Genomic DNA, 24,836 nt, shown 5'->3' with positions numbered 1-24,836 from the left:
ACCATGAGCCGTGAGAGAGCCCCCACCCTGTGGGAAGAAATTGTTAATTGCAAACGATAGTGACCTGTCAGCATTGTCAATTTGGGTTTTTCCCTTTTAAGGATTCAGTTTCCGATTCTCCAAAGAACTCCTGGAGTCATCTCCTCTGATTTCCTCTTTTTCTCGCCCATTACCTGAAATCTGTGCAGCACATTTCATTATCTAAATGCATTAAATGTGTGAGACTACAGTGTCTGCATATCCAACCGAGTGCTAGACGTGTGTGTGTGTGTGTGTGTGTGTGTGTGTGTGTGTGTGTGTGTGTGTGTGTGTGTGTGTGTGTGTGTGTGTGTCAGACAGTATACCATCTGTGTGTTTTGGCCACAGGTCATTTGGCCAGTTTCACTGCTGTAACGTTACACACCATTTACTCAAATCAGACAACTGCTACCTGGCTGTCTGTCTGACACACACACACACACACACACACACACACACACACACACACACACACACACACACACACTAATCACCAGGCTTTAGGGTGGGAGTTGGATTTATAAATAAACTTCGTAGAGGATTTGCAGGCACAGTTATGAAATGCAGTAAAATCTCCTCAGACGTGCTTCTGTCCACTTCAAACAGATCTTATATGATATTATCATGTTGTTGCACTAATAGAGCTGCAACTAATGATTATTTTTAATATTGATTAATCAACTGCACCTTTAAATGTTGGTCAAAAAACTCCAAGAACCAAGAGAAACGAGATGTTTGCTCGTCATGTTTGGAGATTTCCTTGAAGAATTATTACTGAGTCGTTAAAATGATTTCTTGGATCAGCTGATCGTTGATTCTCTTTCATGTGTTCAAAGAGCAGCTCACTTCAGCTCCAGCACAACGATCCAGGTTGATCTTGTTTTGTTTTCTGATCTGGTTTCAGTGAAGATGAACTTTATGTAACTCGCAGTGAGCTGCTGTCACAGCCGTCACTGTCCACACGATTCATTTCCTGTTATCTGACCTCATTTTGAATTCCTTCTGAACACCAAACCAAAAAATGAAGAAGCACAAACTTTGCTATAATATAGGTTTATTAATGATGTTTCCAAATGACGTGATTCTGATGACATATTGCAGATGATCAGTCAGTAAAATTCCAGTTGTTTGAGTTTTCATACATTAACCTGATGGAGGAGGCCCCATCTGTGCAGGCTGCTGCGTACACGATAGCTGAAGCTTATCAGGTGTGGGCTGCAGGGGCAGGACGTACCTGTCCCCGGCCGCCGCCTCCTGTCACCACTCGCAGTTTGTTCTCAAGGTTTTTCAGGTTTGTTGGAGTTTAATTCTAATATATTCTCGTTGATGAGAAGGTTCTCTCAGTCTGGGTGTTATGTCTGTTTTGATTTCTATAGATTTCCTTAATCCTTTGAGTCTGTTTGTATTAGAGTTTGCTGGTCCTTGGTGTTCCCTCTGGATCTCGTTGCCCTCCTGTTTCCCTGATTAGTCCATAGTCCAGTCTTCCCTTCAGTTTGGATTGTGCATGTGTTTGTGTGTCCCTTGTGTTTCTATGATTTTATTAAATTCGATGACATGTTAAATAATCCAAGTCAAGTTTTCCAGGCTTCTAGTTTTGTGTCTTTGTGTTTTTTCCAGTCTTTAATCTTCGGTTTCCTCCTGTGTGACCTTTGGGTGTGTTTTAGATCTTTTTGTCTTCCCTTTGCTGGATTTGTTTGCTTCACTCACTGATTACTTGTGTGTGACCTCTGCCTGGATAAAGGATTTGGATTTTACTGTCTGCCTCCAGTGCGTTCTCTTTCTCGTGTTCCTCACTCATAACCTTTTCAGCGTGGGTGGCCTGCTGGTTGGACACGCCCAAAACATACCAACAAGGAGGTGTTTGGGTGCAGCCACAGCAGATACTGAAGCACTGAGGTGGATCCTGTCCATGTGAAATATGAAGCACAGCTTAAAGCTCCTCCTGAATCTCTAACGAGGCGCCCACACACCTGTGACAGGAAGCTCATTTCTGCTCCATCTTATTCTTTCAGTCGCTACCCACAGATCGTGCTCACGGGTGGGCGTGGCGACGTAGCTAGCTGACAGCTTCGTGCTCACGTCTCTCTGTACTACAGCCTCGCTGTCACAGCAAACCAGTCTGCACTGCCCGACACACGGACGAAGACCCAGAGATACCTGAACTCCTCCACTTGGGGTAGCAACTAATTGTGAATCCAAAGAATTGCTGCCCCATGAAGCTCCACCCTAACGTGGTGTGTGGTTCTGAACCAAGCAGCTACGTTGCTGAGGGCATCTTTCCCCTGGTTGGATCTCCCAAGGTATTTAGGCTTTGGAGAGGGAACAGGGATTCGTGATGACTCCCCATCGTGGAGTCAGGATTCAGGTGGAGGCCCATCAGCTGTAGGAGAAGCTCTCTGGATCCTGTTTATGGAGTAGATGGGGGGTCAAAGGGCATTAGTCCAGTTTTGAGGGGCTTGTTTGGTTTGAGGGACGTGCCAGCGAAGCACCATAGCATGACTCATGACCAGCTGCATTCAGCGGTGAAATAAACTCGTTTTTGGCGTCTCATCGAGTCTCGATCGGCATCTGTCTTCTAGATCGTTGGAGACGTTTTTTTATTCACTCCATCACAGCTCACAACAACTTTTAATCCATTTCCAGGGACTACCTGTAAAGTGCTATAAACATTTCTATTTCTTTGCCAGCTGGACTTATTTTTCTCACATCAGGAAGCTGCTGTGCTCATGAATGAATGTTGAGTTACAGCAACTGTGTAAATGTGCTGATATTTATTTCCATAATGCATGTTTCTGGTCGGGAACAAAGCCTTTGCTCCCCCGTCGAGAGACAGATTGTGTGAAATGAACTCAGCCGCCTGCTTTGCTGTTTTATCCCGCCGTGTTTTTTCCTTGCTCTCCCTCTCCTGTCCTGGCTTTTCTTTTCCATCCTCCACCCTCTCTGCCTCTGCCAATTACTCCCATCTGTCCTCTAACGCTCCCTCGCTCCTCGACTCACTCTCCCGTCTCCTCCGACAGTGTTGGAAGGTGACAGCAAAGGTTTAAAACGCTGCTTTTAAAGACGCTACATGAAAGTGTTTCCAGTGACAGTGAAGTGAGTGATAAAACATGTAATGATATACCTCCCATCCTCTCTCTCGCAGCAGCAGAGTAGCTATGGGTGGCACATCGTCTCCTGCAATTACTCTAAAATGACCTTTCTGCCTCGTTCGTCTCTTCCAGCCGAACACGCATCAGCCGTCGTGCCAACCGCGCTGCTCGTTGACTCACACTGAATCCTAATCCGCTGATTTCACTAAAGCGTGTACAGGTCTGGATCTTTGCATCAACAAAGACACTTTTTATTGTCGTTGTTGTTTTAGCCGATGCTTCCTTGCACATGTTGTGTTCTCACAGGTTTTACAGGCAACGCAATCATCACAGCCGCACTCACTGACCTCTGCTCACCTCACAGTGAATGTGGGAACACGCTGTTTATTTGAACTGTGGCGTCTTTTTCTTTCTCGCAGCATATCCAACTTCACCCCCAAAGTTGGAGAGAAGGACACCCAGAGAGCGATTCGACAAGCCTTCAATGTGTGGCAGGCCGTCACGCCGCTCTCCTTCCAGGTGAGACGTCCAGATACACGCCTGAGTCATACAGGTCGAAAGCTGGAACATATGTAGCGCCCGATCACAACAGTCACCTCGAGGCACTTAATGCTGTAAGAGAACGAGAAATTTGCTTTGGACAGAGAGGTTACATCGCACACACACACTGCACTCCTCCATGTAACCTTTAAAAAAAGCTAAATATTACATCGATTAATGGGGAGTTTTTTATTATTCTAAACCAGTTCTTCTCATGCTCTGTGTTCATTAATCATCTCGATACTATACAGTACAATAACAGAGAAAACCCAACATCAGACGACCCCTTGTGCACAAGCACTTGGCAACAGTGGGAAAGAAAAACTCCTTTAACAGGAAGAAACCTCCAGAAGAACCAGGCGTCCGTCTGCTGTCGGTGGTGACGGGAGGAAGACGGGACAAAACATACACTGTGGAAGAGACACAATGACTAATAATAACTAATGATTAAATGCAGAGAGTTGTACATGGTGAGTGAAGAAGAAACACTCAGTGCATCATGGGAATCCAGCCCTAACTATATGCTTTAGCAAAAAGGAAAGTTTGAAGCCTAATCTTGAAAGTAGAGATGGTGTCTGTCTCCCAAACAACGGAAAATATGTCAGTAAATTCTAAACACCACAGCAGACACAATAACATACAGGTGAAACAAGAGCTGCTATTATGACTCTTTCCATCAATCGATAGTTTGGTTTCTGGATCAGGTTCACCTTTCTCCAGTGCACAAGGAGCAGAAGATCCTTCGACGCTGTAATAAACAGAAGAGCTTCGTAGTGCTTTGGTTTGCGACCTTCAGCAGTGTCGTCGTGGCCTCGAGGTGAAACCCACTGATCGAGCACTCGAGCTGTTCTAGCAATCAGTGAATAACCTGTGATATTATCGTCTGGTTTATAATCTGTGTTGCTCACTGTGGCGTCATGGCTGGGTATAAAAACACGTACCCGTAGGTAGCTTTAGTCCAGCTGCTGAAAACAGCTGTTCAGCTGAAACAGATGTGCAGAAATCCTGTTGTTTATCAGCCCAGAAGACGTTTCAGTGAAGGAAGATGTCTTTGAGCACGGACGGCTGATTCCCCCATTTTTGGACACACCACAGCGAAACGTATGTTGTTAAAAGAGTAAACCTCTGATTACAGTCACTGTCATTTTTATATGAAATAAGTATCTGTTGGTGTGCAGTAGAAGTCAGGCCGTCGTTTCTGAGGAGGAAGCCTGTATTTTTAATCTTCTGAAATATTGATTCCTTGTTTGTTCCTCTGATCCCGCTCAGGAGGTGCCGTACTCGGAGATCAAGAACGAGGGCAAAGAGGCTGACATCATGATCTTCTTCGCCTCTGGTTTCCACGGTGACAGCTCCCCGTTCGACGGAGAGGGGGGCTTCCTGGCCCACGCTTACTTCCCCGGCGCCGGCATCGGAGGAGACACGCACTTTGACTCCGATGAGCCCTGGACGCTTGGCAACGCCAACCACGACGGTTAGCCGAGTCTTTGCCTCTTTGACCTTGGCGCTCGCGCCGATTCCGCTGAAACATGCTGAGCGACGGTTATGAAACACCAGCTAATGGATTAAATTATCATTTATTTTCTTCACTAACTTTTGCAAATTAAATTCCTCGAATGCGAAGATGTCCTCAGTCGTCGGCGCCGTATCTCTGAGCGCTGCTCTGTTTAGTCACTGGATGAAAAGTGGAGGCCAAAACACACTTCACTTTGTAGTTTTCTTCTTCTTCTACTATCTCACTTTGACAAATGACTTGTGCCAGATTCCCTCTGCTTGAATAACTAACGTGTTGACAGAGAGAGAGCGAGACGCGGGGAGGGCGCACTGATAGAGCGGGAGAAGGAATCTGGTTTGAAAGATTAGCACAAACGAGAATTAGCTCTGACAGAGAAGCTCTGCGTTCCCACATTACAGCCCGAGTTTCTTTTTTTCTCTTTCAGGCTGAAATAAGCATCCAAGGACACGTCCACGCTTTCATTTTAATGAAGACTTTTATTCAGACGCACGTATAAACGTAGCAAACCACTGATTCTCCTCCTGCAGGCACTGTTTCTGCAGACAGCAGGGGTCTGAACATCAAATGATTAAACATAAAGAATAGATGGGAGGCGGCTGTGGCTCAGGTGGAAGAGCGGATCAATTGCGAGGTTTGTGGTTTGATCCTCAGCTCGACCTGTTTATAAGATGGTGATGCAGAACAGCTGCCCCTGATGCACGAAACAGCTAAACAAACCAAGTCTATTTAAATGTTTTAGACCAGGGGTGCCCAATCCCGGTCCTCGAGAGCTACTATCCTGCAGCTTTTAGATGCATCCCTACTCCAACACAGCTGAATCAAATGAATGGCTTGTTATCAGGCCTTTGCCAAACACGATGGCATGCTGAAGAGGTAATCAAACCATTTGATTCAGCTGTGTTGGAGTAGGGATGCATCTAAAAGCTGCAGGACGGTAGCTCTCGAGGACCGGGATTGGGCACCCCTGTTTTAGACGCTGTCCAGCATTCAAAGAAAATGGGCTTTTTACTTTATCTTAGATTACAGTGTGCTTATAGCATGTGGCTCGCGTTACCCACTGACTGCATATGAAAGATGGGTTATTGTGGGGGTGTTGGCATTATCTGCTCAGGTTCTCTAACTTGATTAGTTTCACAGTGAAATTAGCTGTAAAGATCAAAGCTGCATTCTGTGTCAGGCTGAAAACATATTTCTGAGGTAACTTTGGACATTTTTACACGGAGGTCTGTGGAAACTGACACTCAGGACCCGCCAGCCTCAACTGGACATTAGAGAAACTGCTCGGATTCAGTTATGAGCCTGCACTGAAATCGTATCATATGTCTTTAAATTCAGAAAAACATCAAAGAAACTCAAAAGTGCACCAAAGGAAATAAACTCAGACACAGAAAAAAGTGCAAAGAAACAAAATGAGTTCGAAGAGATACAAAATGATCCAATCGAGATATAAAACAAACGCTGAGAGACAGAAAAGATTTTTGTGCCTCTTTAACATCATAACTATAAAGATGTAATTAAAGAACAACCATAAAGAGATTAGAAAGAGATCAGAGATGTTAATGTGACTGCGTCCTTGAGCAACACATTGATCCCCAAATGTGCCCAGATGGTAAGACCAGCTCCTTGTGTGGTCGCTCTTTGCTGTCACTGTGCTGATGGCTAATTAAGAGCCAAGGATGGGAAGTGCCTTGAATAAAAGCTTTGAGACGCCGGCTTCACTTTTAATCCCCGGAGTTTGATTTCTACCCAAACTGTGTTATTTCCCGAACCTCAACCAAGGAGGTGCTTAAACTTGAACCAACAGCGAGTGAAGAAGAAAAGCGTCTTACAACTAAGACGTCAGCATTTTAAAGAGATAAGGTTGGACATTTGATTGTTTTTGTTGTTTTTAAATGAGTGAATGCAGTAGTTAGGCAAAATTAATATGAAACTGGTAGCTTCTACCCCCAGAAACTTAACCAGATTCACACAAACACTGACTGTTTAACTGTGGCAACTAAACTATTGTAACAACGTTGGCTTTTACGTGTAACAGTGCTTCAATGATCAGTTTCAAACCTGTGATGGAGGCAGAGAGCAGTCGAGCCGGCCGTGAAAATGCACCAGGTTTTTACATAAAATGGTAAAATTATTGATTAATCGCTGAATCTTCTCTCAGCATGTGTCTGTGTGGTCACAGGTCCTCTCTGCACGTCCTCAAAAAGCCTCTTTATCTCTAAAATCCCTCCACACACACACACGCAGTAATTGAAAGATTAGAGACGAGATAGTGAGACGGGGAAGTTCTCAGACTCTGTGAAAACTAATTCACGGTATCAGCTTCTGAAGGACGTTGGGAGGACGAACGGACCTCATTTTCACCTGGGCTTAAAACCTGACGAGGGACGGTCTCCATTATTAACCTGCTGACTCCTGCAGGACAGAGCTGAGGGCATGAGTTCCCACGAAGAGGCGGGAGGAAAACTTTATGAATGAAGTGTTACGTGTAACTACATGTATTTATAAAGTGTAAAGGATTCAGACGCACACTTTTATTCCCTGATCTTTCTTGGCTCTTTTCTGTTGTTGTAAATCCCACAGACTGTCTGTGAATCTGCTTTTCAGCCAGCAGCAGCGGCCTGAAGGAGCATTAGCCGACCTGTGAGGCAAACGGGTGTTTACACCTGCAATAACTTCAATATATTTAATGAGGCCCTGAGAAATCTTTGCCTCAGTTACAGGCGCACCATCGTGAGTGGGTGTGAGACGTGTCCACAGGACATTTTTACAGCTGAAAAAATGTTTTATGCTCTGTTAAAAAAACTGCAACCAGATCAGTTTTACAGTCATGTCGGATTTTTTTTAAATTCTTAACTTCATCACACCCTGTGCATGTGCGGCTGCTCTGAGCGGGCTTTTCCCATCACAGCCAGGAGCGTTGCTGGATGAGGATTTGGGGCAAAACCACTTATTTACAGTTTTTTCATCAGAAAATTACATTTTCGAGAGATATTTGCAGACAGTTGAGATGAGCATTGGAAGTATAGAAAAGTCCGGTTCTTCTTGATTGTGTGCACGGCTGGTGTTCTTGGCTCTTTGGCTGGTTTCTCCCGTTCTGTATCCCATATTAGAAAATGATTGTGACACAGAAGGAATCTCAACTAGAAGATGATGCTGTCGCCAAAGGGAGGCAAACGTAAGGTCCTTCAGACATAAGACCTTCTGTCACAGCTGCGCTGGCAGACCGTGGGGGTGGACGACCCAAACGCAGGACTCTTGTGCGTTTTATTTACAGTGGAGTAAATAACAAGAACACAATTAATCCCGGTGAGCTCCCTCTTACTCCCGTGTCTCTCTGCACTCCCCGTGCGTGCTGCCCTTTTTGGCTCCACGCTCCTCCTGCAGGAAACAACAGAGGCAGCCGTCAAACACTTACTCCTGCGGGCATACACAACCAGCACGACGCTACACTTAGACACGCACTCACTTGGACTTTAACTCAACGATCCAGCGTCGAGGAGCTCTCAGCTACTCCTATGTAGCTCCCCCGACAATCCTGATCAGCTGCAGGTGTGTGAGGTCCTTATGTGTGGACACACCCACCAGGCCTGAAGGTGCCCGTCACAGCCACACCCACACACACACGCGCGCACACACATGCCTATACATACACAAGCATGGAAACAGGACAGCAGCACAGTGCTGAAAAGACACAATATAATACGAGTCCACAACTGCTCATGGACCCTGGTTCGCTCAGACCCAGGGTCCCTGACACTTACATACGCTGTCAGTTGATTAAACAGCCACCGATCCCACGTGGTGATATGAGCATTCAGCATTTACCCAGAATGCACTTTCCCCCCAGAGTTTTTAGCTGTGAATGATCAGAAACAGATCAAACGTTCAGCGTACCAATGCCTGCTTCTGTTCCTCTACATCAGGGGTGTCCAACTCCAGGCCTCGAGGGCCGGTGTCCTGCAGTTTTTAGATGATCTATCACAGCTGGTTCAAATGGCTAAATGACCTCCTCAACATGTCTTCAGTTCTCCAGAGGCCTGGTGATGAACTAATCATGTGATTCAGGTGTGTTGACCCAGGGTGAGATCTAAAACCTGCAGGACACCGGCCCTCGAGGCCTGGAGTTGGACACCTCTGCTCTACATCATAGACGTTAAACTGGTACAGGTTATTGAAACTGGGATATATCCTATGATACTGGTGCTCAAAGCTGGTCAAAGAAAAGCAGACTTTTTCTTTAGACTCTTGGTGCATTAAAAATTAGCTTAACGTTATTCAGGCCTGAAAATCTCATGTGGACATCTCCGCTTTTTTATGATGGCTCAGAACAGACGTAAAAAATGAGGTGAAATGAACTTTGAGGTTCTGTAACTGTAACAGTTTCTCCTGCATGAAGCTAAAACGTTACATTGTTTCATTAAATATATAAAGGTAAATAAAAAGTCTGATTCTGAGAGGGTACGGCGGCTCTCTCTGCTTTCAAAGCTTAACCAACGCAACAGTTAATGTTTCTGTCTCGAGTCGAGGGGAGGACATGTTCTTCCATTTTTACGATTTACAGACTTGATTGTATAGGCGATGACTCGAGGGTTAAATAAATCTGTCCTCTCCTAATTGTAAGACTATTTCAAAAAGGACTTTATTTCTAGACAGAAGTTGGTAACGTTGATAAATTGTGGTTTTATGAAAAATGTGCAGTGTGTTAATGATTTTTGCCAGACAGGAAAAAATATTCTTGGCGGGTAATTTTGATCGCTGGTATAAGATGAACTCATTTCGACGGGTTCCAGTTTAACAAAGCAGGCTCTGTGGACACGTCAGACTGGGACTACTTGAGAAACAGGTTTCATCACAGACATATCAAACATCGTCTTTATCACAGGCGAACAGACGAGTGCAGGGGCAAGCGTGATAGAAGAAGTCGTTATCCTCACCGCGGGAAGGCAGACCGACCACGAGGGGACGGGCAGAGAAATGGAGAGCGACCGCAGGGGGATTCCCTCAAGCCGTTGTACATGAAGTGTACGTCTTGTGCTCTGAAATCATCTTAATCTTTCCTGCAAAGTGGAAGAAAGAGAGGGGAGATAAAAGCTGCTGGAGGGATGCGGGGGGAGGAGGAGGATGAAAAGGAAAGCAGTGGTGAGAGAGGGGGAGATAAAAAAGAGGGATGAAAGAAACTGCAGCACACAAGGACAGAAGAGCCAGAATCTGTGAAGGTGTGAGAAAGTGAATAAAAGAACACAGTACAGAGTAACGGCAGCAGGAGGCATGAAGATTAAGCCAATATTGTAACAACCTTACTCTGTAGCCACACGTACTTCTTAAACCTGGGTGCAAAAATTAAAGCATTCATGCAGTGTTCACATTTCTCACTGGAACATAAAATAGTCAAATCTGTATCTCACTGTTTTGTATGTTTCTATGCAGATGATGTAGTTCTGTATTTCACTGCCCATTCTGCTCAGCGGCCACAGCAAACATGCAATGTTCCTTTAATCCAGTGGTTCTCAAACGTTTTACATCATTCCCCACATGGCAGGAAGAAATATTTTCATTTTCTAAACGAAACAATGACAGAAAAGCCGAACTGCAACTTTATTTCAATAATAAACTACGGTGGCCCTTTGAGGCCAAACGGACTGCAACTTAAGAGACACCAGCAATAAGAAAAACGCTGCAAACGCACAAAAACACAACGGAAATAGGAAAAAACAGATTTACCAAAACACAAGGGAAGTGTTTCTGGGGAGACAATAACCCGACGGACCAGTTGTAGGAACCAAAATATGCTAAGAATTGCGCTGAGAGACACTTAAAAGAAGTGGAGGATCTATCGGTTTTTTGAGGAAAGAAAACATGAGAGGTGTGTTAGCCTAACTATTAGCCTATCACACTTACCTAGCATGTTTTGGTTCCTGCAACTGGTCCGTCGGGTTATTGTCTCCCCAGAAACACTTCCCCTGTGCTTTTGGAAATCTGTTTTGGGGCGCACCTCCGCCTGTCAGAACTCCACACACTTTGAGAACCACTGCTTTAATCGCAGGTCTAACACTTGTATAAAGATGGACTCAGTTTTGGAGAAAGCCGGGAACTGTCCTTCTGGAATTATCCTCTCAGCCCCACGAGTGACTCTGACTATGGCTACAATGATTTTTCAGTATTAAGATCACTTTCATTCGTCATGATTATTATTCACTGATTTTCATGATAAAAGTGTTTTCATTTCACTTCCATGTTGCGCGACTTTCCTGCACTAATCTGATGCACCGTACAGCTTTAAGGACGTCTGAGTTGATGCAACCATCGCATTGTTTTTCTTGCCCTACATGCGGCGTGTTTCCTGGGCATTGAAGAAGTTAGCTCTCTGACTTCTTGCACTAAATCGAAATTCAAACCAGGGATGATGTGCAGGCACATCGTCATCATTAGCGAGCCACTCTGTGTCATGTATTGATATGGCTATGTCTTAAGGTGATGACCTTTGAACCAGATGTGGTTGTCCGAAGGAAGCCCCGTTAAGTGGCTAGTTGTAAGATGGACAGTGTTCAATAAAGCAACATAAAGACCGTGCTTTATGTCCTGATTCAATTCGGAGTGCTCTGCCCAATTTAGTAATAAGGTGGGCACACAACAATGGCGACGAGGACGACACGGACCTGGATTTGTTTTTGTGAGAAGTAGACCCAGCGGCGGCACGGTGTTAGCGAAAAACTTGTGGGCTAACATGGAAAAGTCGGGTATTCAACCGTTCACCTGCTACACTGATCCAGCTATGCTCGGACCAAGATGGACGCGCTGGTTAACATCCTTCGAGTTGTTTGCTGATGGGAAAGGTCTTATTTTGACGGATGATGCTACAGACGCGATCAGACAGCGGAGACGCGTTCTTCTACTGCACATGGCCGGACAGGATGTGCAGGACGTCTTCTCCACTCTACCACAGACGGGAGAGGCAAAGGATTACAGCGCTGCGGTGACTGCGCTCAACACTTACTTTGTTCCTCAAGTGAATGCAGCATACGCATGCCAAACTTTCCACAAATTGTCCCAAACACCAGGTGAGACTGTGCAACAATTTTGTACACGTTTGAGGCGAGCTGCAAAAGACTGTGACTTTCAAGCTGACAATGATAACCAGATACGGGACGCTATCCTGAGTAAATGCACTTCTGAATATGTACGGAGAAAGCTGCTTGAGGAGGGTCCAGGCTTAACCCTAACTCGCACGTTAGAGGTGGCTTCACACTGTGAACGCGTGGAGGAGCAGATGGCGGCGATGAGCGTCGCCGGGGAAAAGAAAGGAGAGGACACGGTCAGCCGGATTTTTACAGCAAAGAAAGAGAAGAACAACAGACCAAAAGGAAAAATGAAAGATGATAATAAAACAGACAGACAGACAGTGTTACAGGTGTGGTTATACTGACCACATGGGCAAAGATCCCAAATGCCCAGCACGAGGACAAACATGTCACAAGTGTAATGGTGAGGACCACTTTTCAAAAATGTGTCGTACAAAAAGACAAAAGAAACAAAATGTGAATGCTGTTGAACAAGATGATTATGCATTTACTGTAAATGATGATAATATACCTGAGAAACTTACCTTTTCTGTTGGGGGAATAGAGTTGAAAATGTTAGTTGACTCTGGAGCTACAAGTAATGTGATGGGAGAAAACATATGGGAAAAGCTAAAAGCTGAAAAGATAAAATGTCACTCATATGTACCCATAGAGCAGAGGAATTTATATGTATATTCCTCAGCACAGGCACTCACGGTTAAAGGTGCATTCAGATGTGAAATCAAGATTGGTGACAGGACTGAAGAGGCTGAATTTATTGTGATTAGAGGTAATGGTGAACCACTCCTGGGGAAAAAGACTGCCATAAAGTTAGGAGTGTTGAAAATAGGTGAAAATGTGGCGGCTGTCACAGATTTAAAGCACACTCTTAAAGAAAAGTATCCAAAAGTGTTCAAAGGAGTAGGAAAGCTAAACACCAAACAGATCAGCCTGTACATTGATCCAAATGTGAAACCAGTAGCACAGCCACTGAGGCGCATACCTTATCATTTGAGGGATGCAGTGGAGAAAAAGATCAATGAACTAATTGACATGGACATTATAGAACGTGTAGAAGGACCTACACCTTGGGTAAATCCTGTAGTGGTACTCCCAAAGAAATGTGACAAAGATATCAGAATGTGCTTAGACATGAGAAAAGCAAATGAGGCAATAATCAGGGAAAGATACCCCATACCCACTGTGGATGAAATCTTGCAAGGACTAAACGGCTCTGCAATCTTCACCAAACTCGATCTCAAGTGGGGATACCATCAACTAGAGCTTACCCTGGAGTCAAGAGAGATAACTACATTTGCAGTGCACAACGGAGTATACCGGTACAAAAGGCTAATATTTGGAGTCTCATCAGCTAGTGAGCAATATCAGCATGAGATTGCCAATGCACTAGCTGGCATTGAAGGAGATGAGAACATTTCAGATGACGTAATCATACACGCGCCAGACCAGGAAACCCATGATAAACGCCTGCATGCTGTGATGAAGAGACTCTCTGACTGTGGCCTGACGCTAAACTCAGAGAAGTGTCAGTTCAACATGGACAGACTTGTGTTCATGGGAATACTGCTGACACAGAAAGGCATTGGCCCGACTGAAGAAAGAGTGAGAGCTGTGGTGGAAGCCCGAGAACCGAAGAATGCTACAGAGGTGAGAAGCTTTCTTGGACTGGTAGGCTTCAGTAGCAGGTTCATACCACAGTTTGCTACACTCTCTGAACCACTAAGACGTTTAACTCGAAAAGAAACTATGTTTACATTCGGGCCAGAACAAAAGCAAGCATTTGAAAGACTAAAGACTGAGTTAGCCAGAGCAGGTACCCTAGCCTATTTTGACAAAGAAGCCCCAACCAGAGTCATAGCAGATTCAAGCCCTGTAGGCTTGGGCGCAGTGCTAATTCAAATACAGAACGGAGAAGAGGTACCAGTGTGCTACGTAAGTCGGAGTTTAACAGACTGTGAGCGAAGATATTCTCAAACAAAAAGAGAAGCACTGGTATGGGCATGTGAGAGACTACATCCATATGTGTATGGCAGGAAGTTTGACCTCATCACAGACCACAAGCCATTGGAGGTCATATACAGCCAGAAATCTAAACCTTGGGCACCCATAGAAAGGTGGGTTCTCAGACTGCAACCATATGACTTTAAAGTAGTGCACATTGCGGGAAAGCAAAACATTGCGGATTCACTGTCAAGACTGCTGTCTGACACCACGTCCAAAGAGACACATAAGCATGAATCTGACAAATATGTGAGATTTGTTGCAGTTAATGCTACTCCAAAAGCACTCACAACAAGAGAGGTTGAAGAAGCCTCTGCTACAGACTCAGAATTAACAGAAGTGCGAAGAGCTATTGAAAATGGACACTTTGAAAAATGCAAAACATGTGCACCCATTGCAAATGAACTGTGTGTCATCGGCTACATAGTTTTGCGGGGAACTCGCATTGTAGCTCAAGCACTGTCACTAGCTCATGAAGGACATTTAGGAATTGTTGGAACCAAACAGCATCTCAGAACAAACGTTTGGTGGCCAGGGATGGACAAAGCTGCAGAAAAGTTTTGTAAAGCTTGTCACGGATGTCAAGTAGTAGCCAGACCAGATCCACTTGAACCACTGAGAAACACACTTTTACCGGATGGACCATGGCGAGATGTGGCGGTAGACTTACTGGGACCGCTACCTTCGAACCACTCAATACTTGTACTGATAGATTACTACAGTCGGTACTATGAGTATGATGTAAGGTCATCTACAACCGCTGAAAAAGTCATTGACTCTATTGACTGTATATTTAGCAGACATGGGCTACCAGTTACCATCAAATCTGATAACGGCTCACAGTTCAAATCTGAGCTGTTCAGAGAATATTGTGAAACTAATGGAATCAAACATATAAGAACTACACCAAAATGGGCTCAAGCAAATGGAGAAGTGGAACATCAAAATGCATCATTGATGAAAAGAATCAGGATCGCACAAGCCGAAGGACTTGACTGGAAGCGAGAGCTACGAAAATATGTAACAGTGTATCGCAGCATTGAACATCCAACCACAGGGAAAAGTCCCGCAGAACTCCTGTTCAACCACAAAATGAGAGGAAAGTTACCGAACATCAGTGAGGCAAAAACAACGGAGTTGGACGTGCGTGACAGAGACGCTGAACAGAAAGGAAAATCAAAGATTTATGCTGATGAACGAAGGGGAGCTGAGTATTCAAAAGTTGACTCGGGAGACACAGTGCTGGTTCAACAAGACAAAGTGGACAAGTTTACAACACCATTCGACGCAACACCACACAAAGTTGTAAGCAGAACTGGAAACCAAGTCATTATTGAATCACCAACAGGAGCTCGCTATCACCGGAATACCACACATGTGAAGAAATACGAGACAAATGAGACCAGAGAAGGACACTATGACACAATACCTGAAAGGGAGGAAGGTGAAACACCCACAAAGACTGACACCTTCACTCCAACACCACAAGAGGGCTCCCAGGGGCCCGAGAGACCAAGTAGATCACAGAGGGCTAAAAAGATACCCGAGAGGTTTCGTGATTTTGTGGTGAAATGAACTATAATATGTTAAGGTGAAGAGGTAACTTAAAGTTGGCAAGTTTCAAGTTCATATGTGTATGTCGACATGTATATATTGAAAAAAGAAAGGTACATGTGTGGTGAGACAGTTAGATTATATACTTGTTAGAAAGTAAGACGAGAAGAATGTTCAGTGTTGGAAAAAAAAAGACATCAAAGTTATTACAACTAAAGTTTGAGTCTAAGGAAAAGGGGGATGTCATGTATTGATATGGCTATGCCTTAAGGTGATGACCTTTGAACCGGAGGTGGTTGTCCGGAGGAAGCCCCGTTAAGTGGCTAGTTGTAAAATGGACAGTGTTCAATAAAGCAACATAAAGACCGTGCTTTATGTCCTGATTCAATTCGGAGTGCTCTGCCTAATTTAGTAATAAGGTGGGCACACAACACTCTGTAGCTTTGCTTTCTGTTGCTTTGGCGTTTTTAACTTCACTCGATTATGTTCATTTCATATCTCACTGTCTAAAGTCTTGCATGCCAGTTCAGGAAAGTTTCCCTGCTTTCGAGTCGTGATCGTGTTTCTGTCAGAGAAATGTGTCCTCACATAAATTAATTTTTCTCATTCTTGATCGTGACTTTTCTGTCGGTCTGTCAGAAATAGCACGTACTAATATTGGTCCTTCCAGCTAAAATCTGTGAATACGTCGCTGAGTGTGTCCTCAGCCACGTCTGGGTTTTCTTTAGAAAATGCTGCACGTTTTCTAATTGAGATTCAGGGTTTGTTTTCCTCTTCAGTCAAACAGGAAACGCTGTAATGGCTGCCAGAGGTGGACGGGGTGATTGGCTGTTTCTCCATAATGCTGTGCTGCTGCAAGTTTGTATAAAACCACTGGATTCAGTTAAACACAGCAACTTGCCAGGAAATAAAAATATATAACTGGACCCCGTTAAACTTCAACAGGAAACACAGAAATTTCACACTGACATCACTTCAGTCTTTTCTAAAAAATAAAACAAGTTGTAGAGGAAGCCCTTTACCCGTTACTGACTCTAAAATGACTGGTTTTAAACTTTAGGAGACATGCTGATGAGTGTATAGGTCAGTAAAAATCATTTCTCCTGAATAGAACAAACGAGACAGGAAACAATGAGTCGAATTGGAAGAGACCTCGGGAAGAGGAACTGAAAATGAATAAAAGGATTGACACAAACGGTCGTCAGCGTCTGCTCATTTCCATCTCCATTAGTCTGTAAGTCAGGCGCAGGCCACCGAGGCTATAATCTTCAAACAGAGTGGCCTCGGTAAAGGAAAAAGATAATTATGTTGTGTAATTTGGTTCAAACAGAGTCAAACCAATTACAAAGCTGAGGGAAAGTATTAATTTGAGCTCCGCATTCAGACAGTAAGAAGTCATTAAACACATGACAGCAGCTCTGGATCTCTGCTCAGAGTCTGGCTGTAATAAAGACCCCACATGAATACACGACGTCTGGGAAAACAAGACCTTCTGTTCTCCTTCGTAATTTTACTTTTGATAAGTTGTGATAAGAGCACACGTAACAGCGTGAACTGTAGAACTGGAGCTGTTATTCTGGCTGCTATCAGGTGCTTTAATTGGAAAATTGAAACCTGAATTTAATTGAAAACTATTGAAAAGTCTGTTTTTTCCAGAACCTCAGCTTGTGCTTCGATCACATCCTTCAGTTTTTTCCAAAGACTTCCTGGACCTCAGGTACTTAATCTGAATAAAATCCTGTTTATTTACGTCTGCATATGTGAGCTCTGATGAATTGTTGAGACTTTGTGAGGATGCATCACACCTGGTTCTGCTGTGGTGCATAAACTGTTCTACGTGAAACGACCATAAAACTGCACAAAATGGCCAAAAGTAACACAACTAATGATAACTAAGAAGTCCAAAACAACTACCCAGGTGTGAAACGGCCACGTAATGACTAATTAGCACCTGACTCATGAAAAGCAGTTACATAGAAAATGTGTAACACCCACAAGGAGAGTTTTAGAAATGACAGGAGGACAACACGGCTGTAAAAGATGCAAAGTGAATAAAAAAAGGGAATAAAAAAGGCCAGAAACAGACTGAAATGACCAACAGTGACACAAACTGACAACTAATTATGGCTAAAAGATACTAAATAAATATACACAATGGGACAAATTAAAAAAGCAGAGTTTTGATCCACTCACATAAGGTTTCTAACATGTCGCGGAGCATTAATTGTGCGCATGAACATGGATTGTTTTCACATTTTCATCTCACTGTAACTAGTTTATATGCAGATGATCCAGTGCTGTATATTACTGCCCATTGTGCCACAGCAAACATGCAGCGTTCCCGTCATCACAGGAGCATTAATGAAACAGCCTGACTGCGGAGCATCTCCACTCTGATGGCTTCCTGCTCCAAATTCAACATGTTTGCTTGTTCTCCAGCGTATTTTAGTCTCGAAAACAGCCGTACATTATTTATACATTTGCAGATTATGAATTTAAAGTCGCTTTCTGTGAGACTGTGAACTCTGTGAATTTTGCAGGCAAACAGTACGGCGCGCTCTGAAGTAATCCCCGTCAAGCAGCAGCCTTTGAAGAAGTGGACTTTAGAAACAGGAGCTTTGGATTCACCAGCCTGACAGTCGCTTCCATTCGCCGCCAATTCTGCTTTTGATGTGAGATTCATATTACACAGCTGATGAGTCAACACATCACAGGCTAACTTTAGCTCACTTTGCCGGCGCCTTTGACGCCGTCTTTGGTCTTTGCTGTTTACACTGGGGAGGCTTTGTTCTGATTCAGACAGGAGGGAGATGTTGAGGCTTTCTCAGTAAACTGATTCTCTTTTAATGAACCGGCAGCGACGGCCTGCAGGCAGCACAGAGATGCTCCTGTTTTCTGTTTTATCACCTGATTTCTGAAACAAGCTTTTAAGGCGCTGTGAGTGATGTTGAAAGCGATGCTGCTTCTCTGCTTTGCGTTCTCTAATCTCATCATTTTTTCCTCCTCCTCTTTGTCGCCTCTCCCCTCTAATCATCTTCCTCTCTTTCCAGGTAATGATTTGTTCCTGGTGGCGGTGCACGAGTTGGGGCACGCGTTGGGTTTGGAGCACTCCAACGATCCCAGTGCCATCATGGCTCCTTTCTACCAGTACATGGACACGCACAACTTCAAGCTGCCGCTGGACGACCTGCAGGGCATTCAGAAGATCTACGGTGAGCTCTCGGGTTTAGTTCTGTGTAGGCTGTAGCTCGGGAGGTGGAGCAGATCGTCTACTAATCGGAAGGTTGGTGGTTCGATTCCTGGCTCTCCTTGAGCGAGATACTGACCGCCAAGTTTGTGTCAATGTCAGCGAGAAGGTCCTTAAGAAAAGGTGCTTGAGTGAATGGGTTTAAGTCAGTCATTTGTTTAAAGAAACATCGTTAGTTTGGGTTTTTGTCCTTTTAGTTGAAGAACAAAAGATTTTCAGTCACTTCTTTATTTCAGCTTTTCAGACGATTCAACAAACATTAATGTCACTTTTGTCTCCAAGTGTGAGAAACAAGTAAAATCCCCCAAATATCCATCCAGGTTTGATTTTAGCCAATTCCCTTTTTTAATAGCACATAGACAGGAAGTAGAACTCAACAAATGTCAAAATAAAAGCCAAGAAAATCGAATTTGAATTAAAGACACTTATTCCAAATTATTGAAAAAAATGAAGAGACTTTCCTCTCATAGATGTCTGTTTTGTATCCAGCTGAGGACATCATTCTGTTTACGGTGTACTGACGCCGACAATTTTGGGTCAGGATGACGCAAAATACACAAATATTGTGTGAAGATAAAAGCAGAAGGACCGCGCAGTGAATCGAAATGTAAACTCGAGCGCTCTCGTTTCGTTCTTTTCTTTGCGGCGCTCCAGTTTATCCTCCTACACACTTCAGCCTGCAGCAGTTTGGAATCAGTTTAATGTCAAAGAGTCGGTGAGGAGCAATAAATACGAGTTTCATGGAATATTTGATGGACAGTGTTTGAAAAGTAAAGTTAAAAATATCACCGTTGAACAAAATAATCATGGTTACAATCTTTGTTGAGCATGAAGCTGTGGCTAATTGTGTGTTTGATCTCTGACCCTGCCGACGTGTCCTTGAGCAAGAACGCACAGGACAGAGCATGAGCAACCTGAACGTCAGCATCTCCTCTAAACAGCCAGCGGCTTCTCACAGGGTTTTGGATCGTCGCAGGAAATAACCTCTGCGGTGAATAAAAGGTTTACGACACGTTTCAGGAGGATGAGCTTCATAAACTTTTTATAATTAAACTTTTTATGATTTCATTTTATGAAAAGCCTGCATGCCTTAAGCAGAAGGAAGATGCTGACGTTATAGATGCATGGTCAATCCTGAGTCTGTGCTGTGCAAACGCCTTCTCCGGGACAGAGTGTGTATTTTATAGCAAAGAGGAAAATATATGAAGCTCATATTAGAGCTCTTCACTTTGAAACGAGGGATCTTTTAAGTCACTGCACATTTTCATTTGAAGAAATTTGCCTGCGTTAAATGAAAAACGTGATGTTTTGACTCTTTTCTGCCTCTGACTGGTTGAACAGGTGACTTTACGCTAAAACAAAAACCAGTAAAATTTGAATATGAAATATTAATTGAAAAAGCCCCGAGTGCAGCTGCAGGAGTGTTCGGCGTCCGTCAGCCGGCAGCGGAGCTCGAACGTGAAGAAGAGCCCGGCTGATAAGCAGACCTGAGCCGTCTTTGCCTGGAAAGAAAACGCGAGTCTTTCCCTTTGTGTTTACACCAGAGACGCTGTGTTGCATTTCAGAAAAGGCGCAAAGCCTCGCGTTTCACTGAACGTTTCTAAGTAAACAAAGAAAAGCGAAGGCCTGTCAGCGGCAGGCGCGTTTCCTGACAGGCTTTCTGTCTGCGCTGAAGTAATCACGACAGCTTCTGTTGTAATGTAGTGTAACATTTATTTGTGATGCAGAGACACAAAGAAAAGGCAGGGAAAAGAAACACGTCTGCTCTGTTAAAGATAAGAACATTTCTATCTGCACCATCTCTCACAAAACACCCAGGTAGCTGAAATCTACTGTATCTGCAGCTTTTTTCATCACGCTTCTCTTTTTCTTTGCTTTGGTTTCCTTTAATAATCAAAGCAAGAAGGTTATCTCGGCCCTCAGAACAACTGAGCCTCACATTAAAGGTCGTGATACACAGGTGACATTTGAAGTCAGCGTTGAAGGGAAATACCGGCCAAAACTGTGCAGTCGGCGGTTTTTCTCCGCTGCACTTCATTGTTCAGTGTGGATAACAAAGCCTGTTATTTTATCTGCTCAAAGTTCATCCTGCTGGATGTGCTGCTCTCAACACCAGCCACCACAACAGCACCGCACTGTTCATTTTACAACGAGACTGTTTCTGTGCAATTTACCGACTCGTGTTGGTACGCTTAGAAAAAAGAGAATAGATTTTCTTTTCCTGTTGGAACATTGAGCGTCTTTGTCATGGACGGATCTGCAACAGAAAGAGTTTCTGTTTGTTTTTTAATAAAAGGCAGAGGAAGTGGAAAAGAATGAAAATAAGACGGACACCAAACAATGCAGACTAAAGAAATGAAAAGGAGAGCAAAGCAACCACAGCAGAGGCCTAAAATGATCTATTTTTGGCTGCTTGGCACAAAACAACAATAAGAAGATGCAAAAAAATCACCAGAAGTGTCACAAAGCAGCACAAAGAGACTCGCAACTAGAAAAACCCAAACACAGAGAGACACAAAGGAAACATAAAACCACACAAAACAACCACAAATAGACACAAAAACACGCACGATGGACAAACGAGATGGGGTGGAATGAGCCGCACTGCTGTTTCAGGCGTCTCGCTCCCGTGTCGATGCGAGGCAGCGATTTAAGCAAACAGATTTATAATCCGAGGTTTTCCTTCTGCCCATAAAACCAAATGAGTCATTGAACCAAATGTACTAGTTGTGTTTCTGCGGTCTGCATAATGCTGTCTCACAGGCTCTTACATAAGAAGTCGTGTTCGCACAGCTGATGACCAGTGACTCATGCTGCTGTGGGTCTTTGAGTCTCAGTGCTCTTAATGATCCTCTGGAACCAATCACGGTGCCCGACTGATTCATGCTGTGATTGACGTGATTCTCCAGGCATCCCCACAGCCATGCTGGAACCCACCCGGCCCTTGCCCACCTTACCCTCTCGACGGACGCATTCGACCTCCGAGCGCAAGCACGACCGGCATTCCCGTCCGCCGCACCCGCCCGGTAACCGGCCCGCACTGCCTGGAAACGGCAAACCCAACATCTGCGATGGCAACTTCAACACTGTGGCCTTCTTCAGACGGGAGATGTTCGTGTTCAAGGTGAGCGGAGACGTAGCGGCGCAGACGCCTGCTGCTGGTCTCTTTGACAGTGTTCAGTAACAGTCGCTCATTTTTGAATTCTTTGATTACTTTTTCACGTTGTTGACAAAGCCAGAAACTTGTGACAGCTGACCAAGGTGACAAATCAAGACAGTTAATGTTATTTTGGAGTGAATCAGTTTTCACATTAGTTTTCTTCCCTTTGATTAATTGGTGAATCTCCAGTAAAATAAAATGATAGATCATTTCAGCTGGCAGGCTGACGTCGTCTCCACAGATGAAGTTCAAGTTTTCAATGAGGTGTTATTGTTGTGAAATCAAAATGACAGGATGGTATTGTAAGATACTGTGCATGCATAATAATTATTAAAAATGTCGTTTTTGCAAGTTGGTATGTGGTTGCTAAGCAATGCGATGACATCATAATATCTGGTAGAGATAAGAGCCTTCAGGATGCTCGATGTACCCGTCTGCCAAGTTTGGTTGCTCAGCTCCCGATCAGGCAGCAGCTCGCAGACAAACAGGCAGAAGATCGATGATTCATCACATTTCTGTTCTTTACGCCCAAGAAAACCTGTCACTGTAGCTTTCCAGGAACTCTAACTCCTGGATTTTTCTTTTCTGTGGTGATTTATTGGGATACATTAAAGACCTGGTATAAAATATCAAACTCAATCTTAATTCTGATTCATCAAAGGTTGTATTTTCCACCACAAATGCAACACAAAAGTTACATTACAACACTTTTAATTGTTTTTAAATAATTTCACATTATTTTTTAACTACATTTCCCAATTTAGGAAAATATATAATCGCATTAGTCCTATTATTTTTATTATTATTTTACAGGTGATTACAATGATGAAGCAAGTAGCACAACACGTATCAAACACGTTGATAAATAATCATCGTCATCGTCATCATAATAATTAAAATAATACTAATTTTATATTTAAAAAAAAAATGTTGGACACAAATTAAAAATATTTTTGAAAATATTCAACAACAGCATTGAAAACACCAAAACAATGTAAATTATGAGGGACTCCATTAAAATAAAGCAACAACAAATCTCATATCACATTAAGATATCTCTACGATAACATAAAATAACTATTTTTTAAGTATTAAAAAACAATTAGACCACTGGGTAAAAGCACAGCAAAATATTTTAATTTATTATTTATTTTCCAGATTTGTAAATGAAAATATGAAAAAAGGCCAGAACAAACATTTAGTGCCAACTGCTTTCCATCAAATAACAGAAACATTAAAACGTCTAAATAAGAAATATTTAAATGCATCAAACCAATAAAAGTCTTTGATATCTCATCCTGTTAAAGAACCTGAGTGCTCGTTCCAACACGAGCTTATTGAACAGGATGCTGTTGTGTCTGTAATTAATGGCTGTTATCTCCTACAGACGGTGAGTCACACAGCCGTGGGTTGCTATAAAAAACAGGGTGTCACTGGGGGATTTAGATAAAGCTTAATTGAACATTACGGGAGGAGGATGCAGAGTAGCAATGATGTTGGAAGTATGGTTGAAGTTTATGTCTCATAATCATTATCCATAAACGCAGGTTTGGACGGCGTGGTCCAGATTAGTGTTTAGGAAGGTAACGATGGCTTTAACACTGCCAACAGTATGGGTTTGGACGCCACCGCGGGGCCGCTGGTGCTAAAAACGACCACTCTCATGGTGCCGTCAGATGAAAGAAGCAGCCCAGTGGCATATGGCGCTATCCAGCCTATGATCATTAGCATCAGCCATATGCTTCCAGTACAGTTAGTAACCAACCGATGCAGCTCTGTAGGCGCTTGCATGCCAGCACACAGCAGGCGTGCACATTTACAGCGTGTTGCATGTAGTAGTATAAACTGTATGGCTTTATTTAATTTTATATTTTAAATGTTTAGATATTCAAAGCACCCAACAGGCCAAAGACTGTAGAGAGATGAGCTAATACCAGCAAGCTTGCCAAGTAACACACACAGATACCTGCACATCAGTGTGACGCAGCATATAAATAAAATATTAGGATGTGGAAGGTCTGTTTGTGCAGTTAAGTACAAAGTAAGATGAATTTTTAGTCACTTAACTGCATTTGAAATGAGTTTAAATCATGAGACTAATTTTAATTCTTAATATAGTTTTTAAATGTGAGTTATAAACAGTTTACCACCTGTAGCGTTTGTATAAACAGGATGCTAGCCCATAGAGACTCGTATCATTTTAATATGGGCGTCAATGAGGACTGACTCGTTTTTGGAGACAGCCTCGAGTGGACATTAGTGGAAGTGCAGGTTTGGGTGCTAAAGCTAATTTTACAGCAAGACGTGATTGATGTGATGCTCCAGTAACTTAAAAAATAACAATTTGATATGACACAAGCAACAAATCCAGTTTTTTTATTTCTCAGAAAACTCATCACCACTAGCACTGCTAAAGGCTAGCTAGCCTAGCTTGGCTTAACCGTTGCCCCTGCAGCCTCGAACTCTTTTGCCTCATACTGGACAGTGCCGAGTTTTTAAAAGTCCAACATGGTGCAGAGTAATGTCACACCAACCAATCGTTAACTTTTGTCTTGTAAAACTTGTAATGCTTCTTTAGCTTAAACATAAATCCTTCTCTGGATCTCACCTACTGTTCTTACAGCCTGCAGTT

General features: G+C 43.4%; 1 protein-coding gene across 4 annotated transcripts in view; it reads left to right on the top strand.

The window, feature by feature from the left end:
• mmp24 (matrix metallopeptidase 24) overlaps window positions 1-24,836 on the top strand; it is an 84,155-nt gene that overhangs the window by 36,519 nt on the left and 22,800 nt on the right. For all 4 annotated transcript variants that reach the window (XM_026166544.1, XM_026166541.1, XM_026166542.1 and 1 more), the window contains 4 exons: window positions 3,527-3,626; window positions 4,917-5,121; window positions 18,848-19,009; window positions 21,954-22,168. In XM_026166544.1, coding sequence (XP_026022329.1) covers window positions 3,527-3,626; window positions 4,917-5,121; window positions 18,848-19,009; window positions 21,954-22,168 — 682 coding nt within the window. The remainder of the gene's footprint in view (window positions 1-3,526; window positions 3,627-4,916; window positions 5,122-18,847; window positions 19,010-21,953; window positions 22,169-24,836) is intronic.

The sequence above is a fragment of the Astatotilapia calliptera genome, chromosome 5 (assembly GCF_900246225.1).
Source record: "Astatotilapia calliptera chromosome 5, fAstCal1.2, whole genome shotgun sequence".
Lineage (NCBI taxonomy): Eukaryota > Metazoa > Chordata > Actinopteri > Cichliformes > Cichlidae > Astatotilapia > Astatotilapia calliptera.
This window is presented reverse-complemented; position numbering and strand designations above follow the sequence as displayed.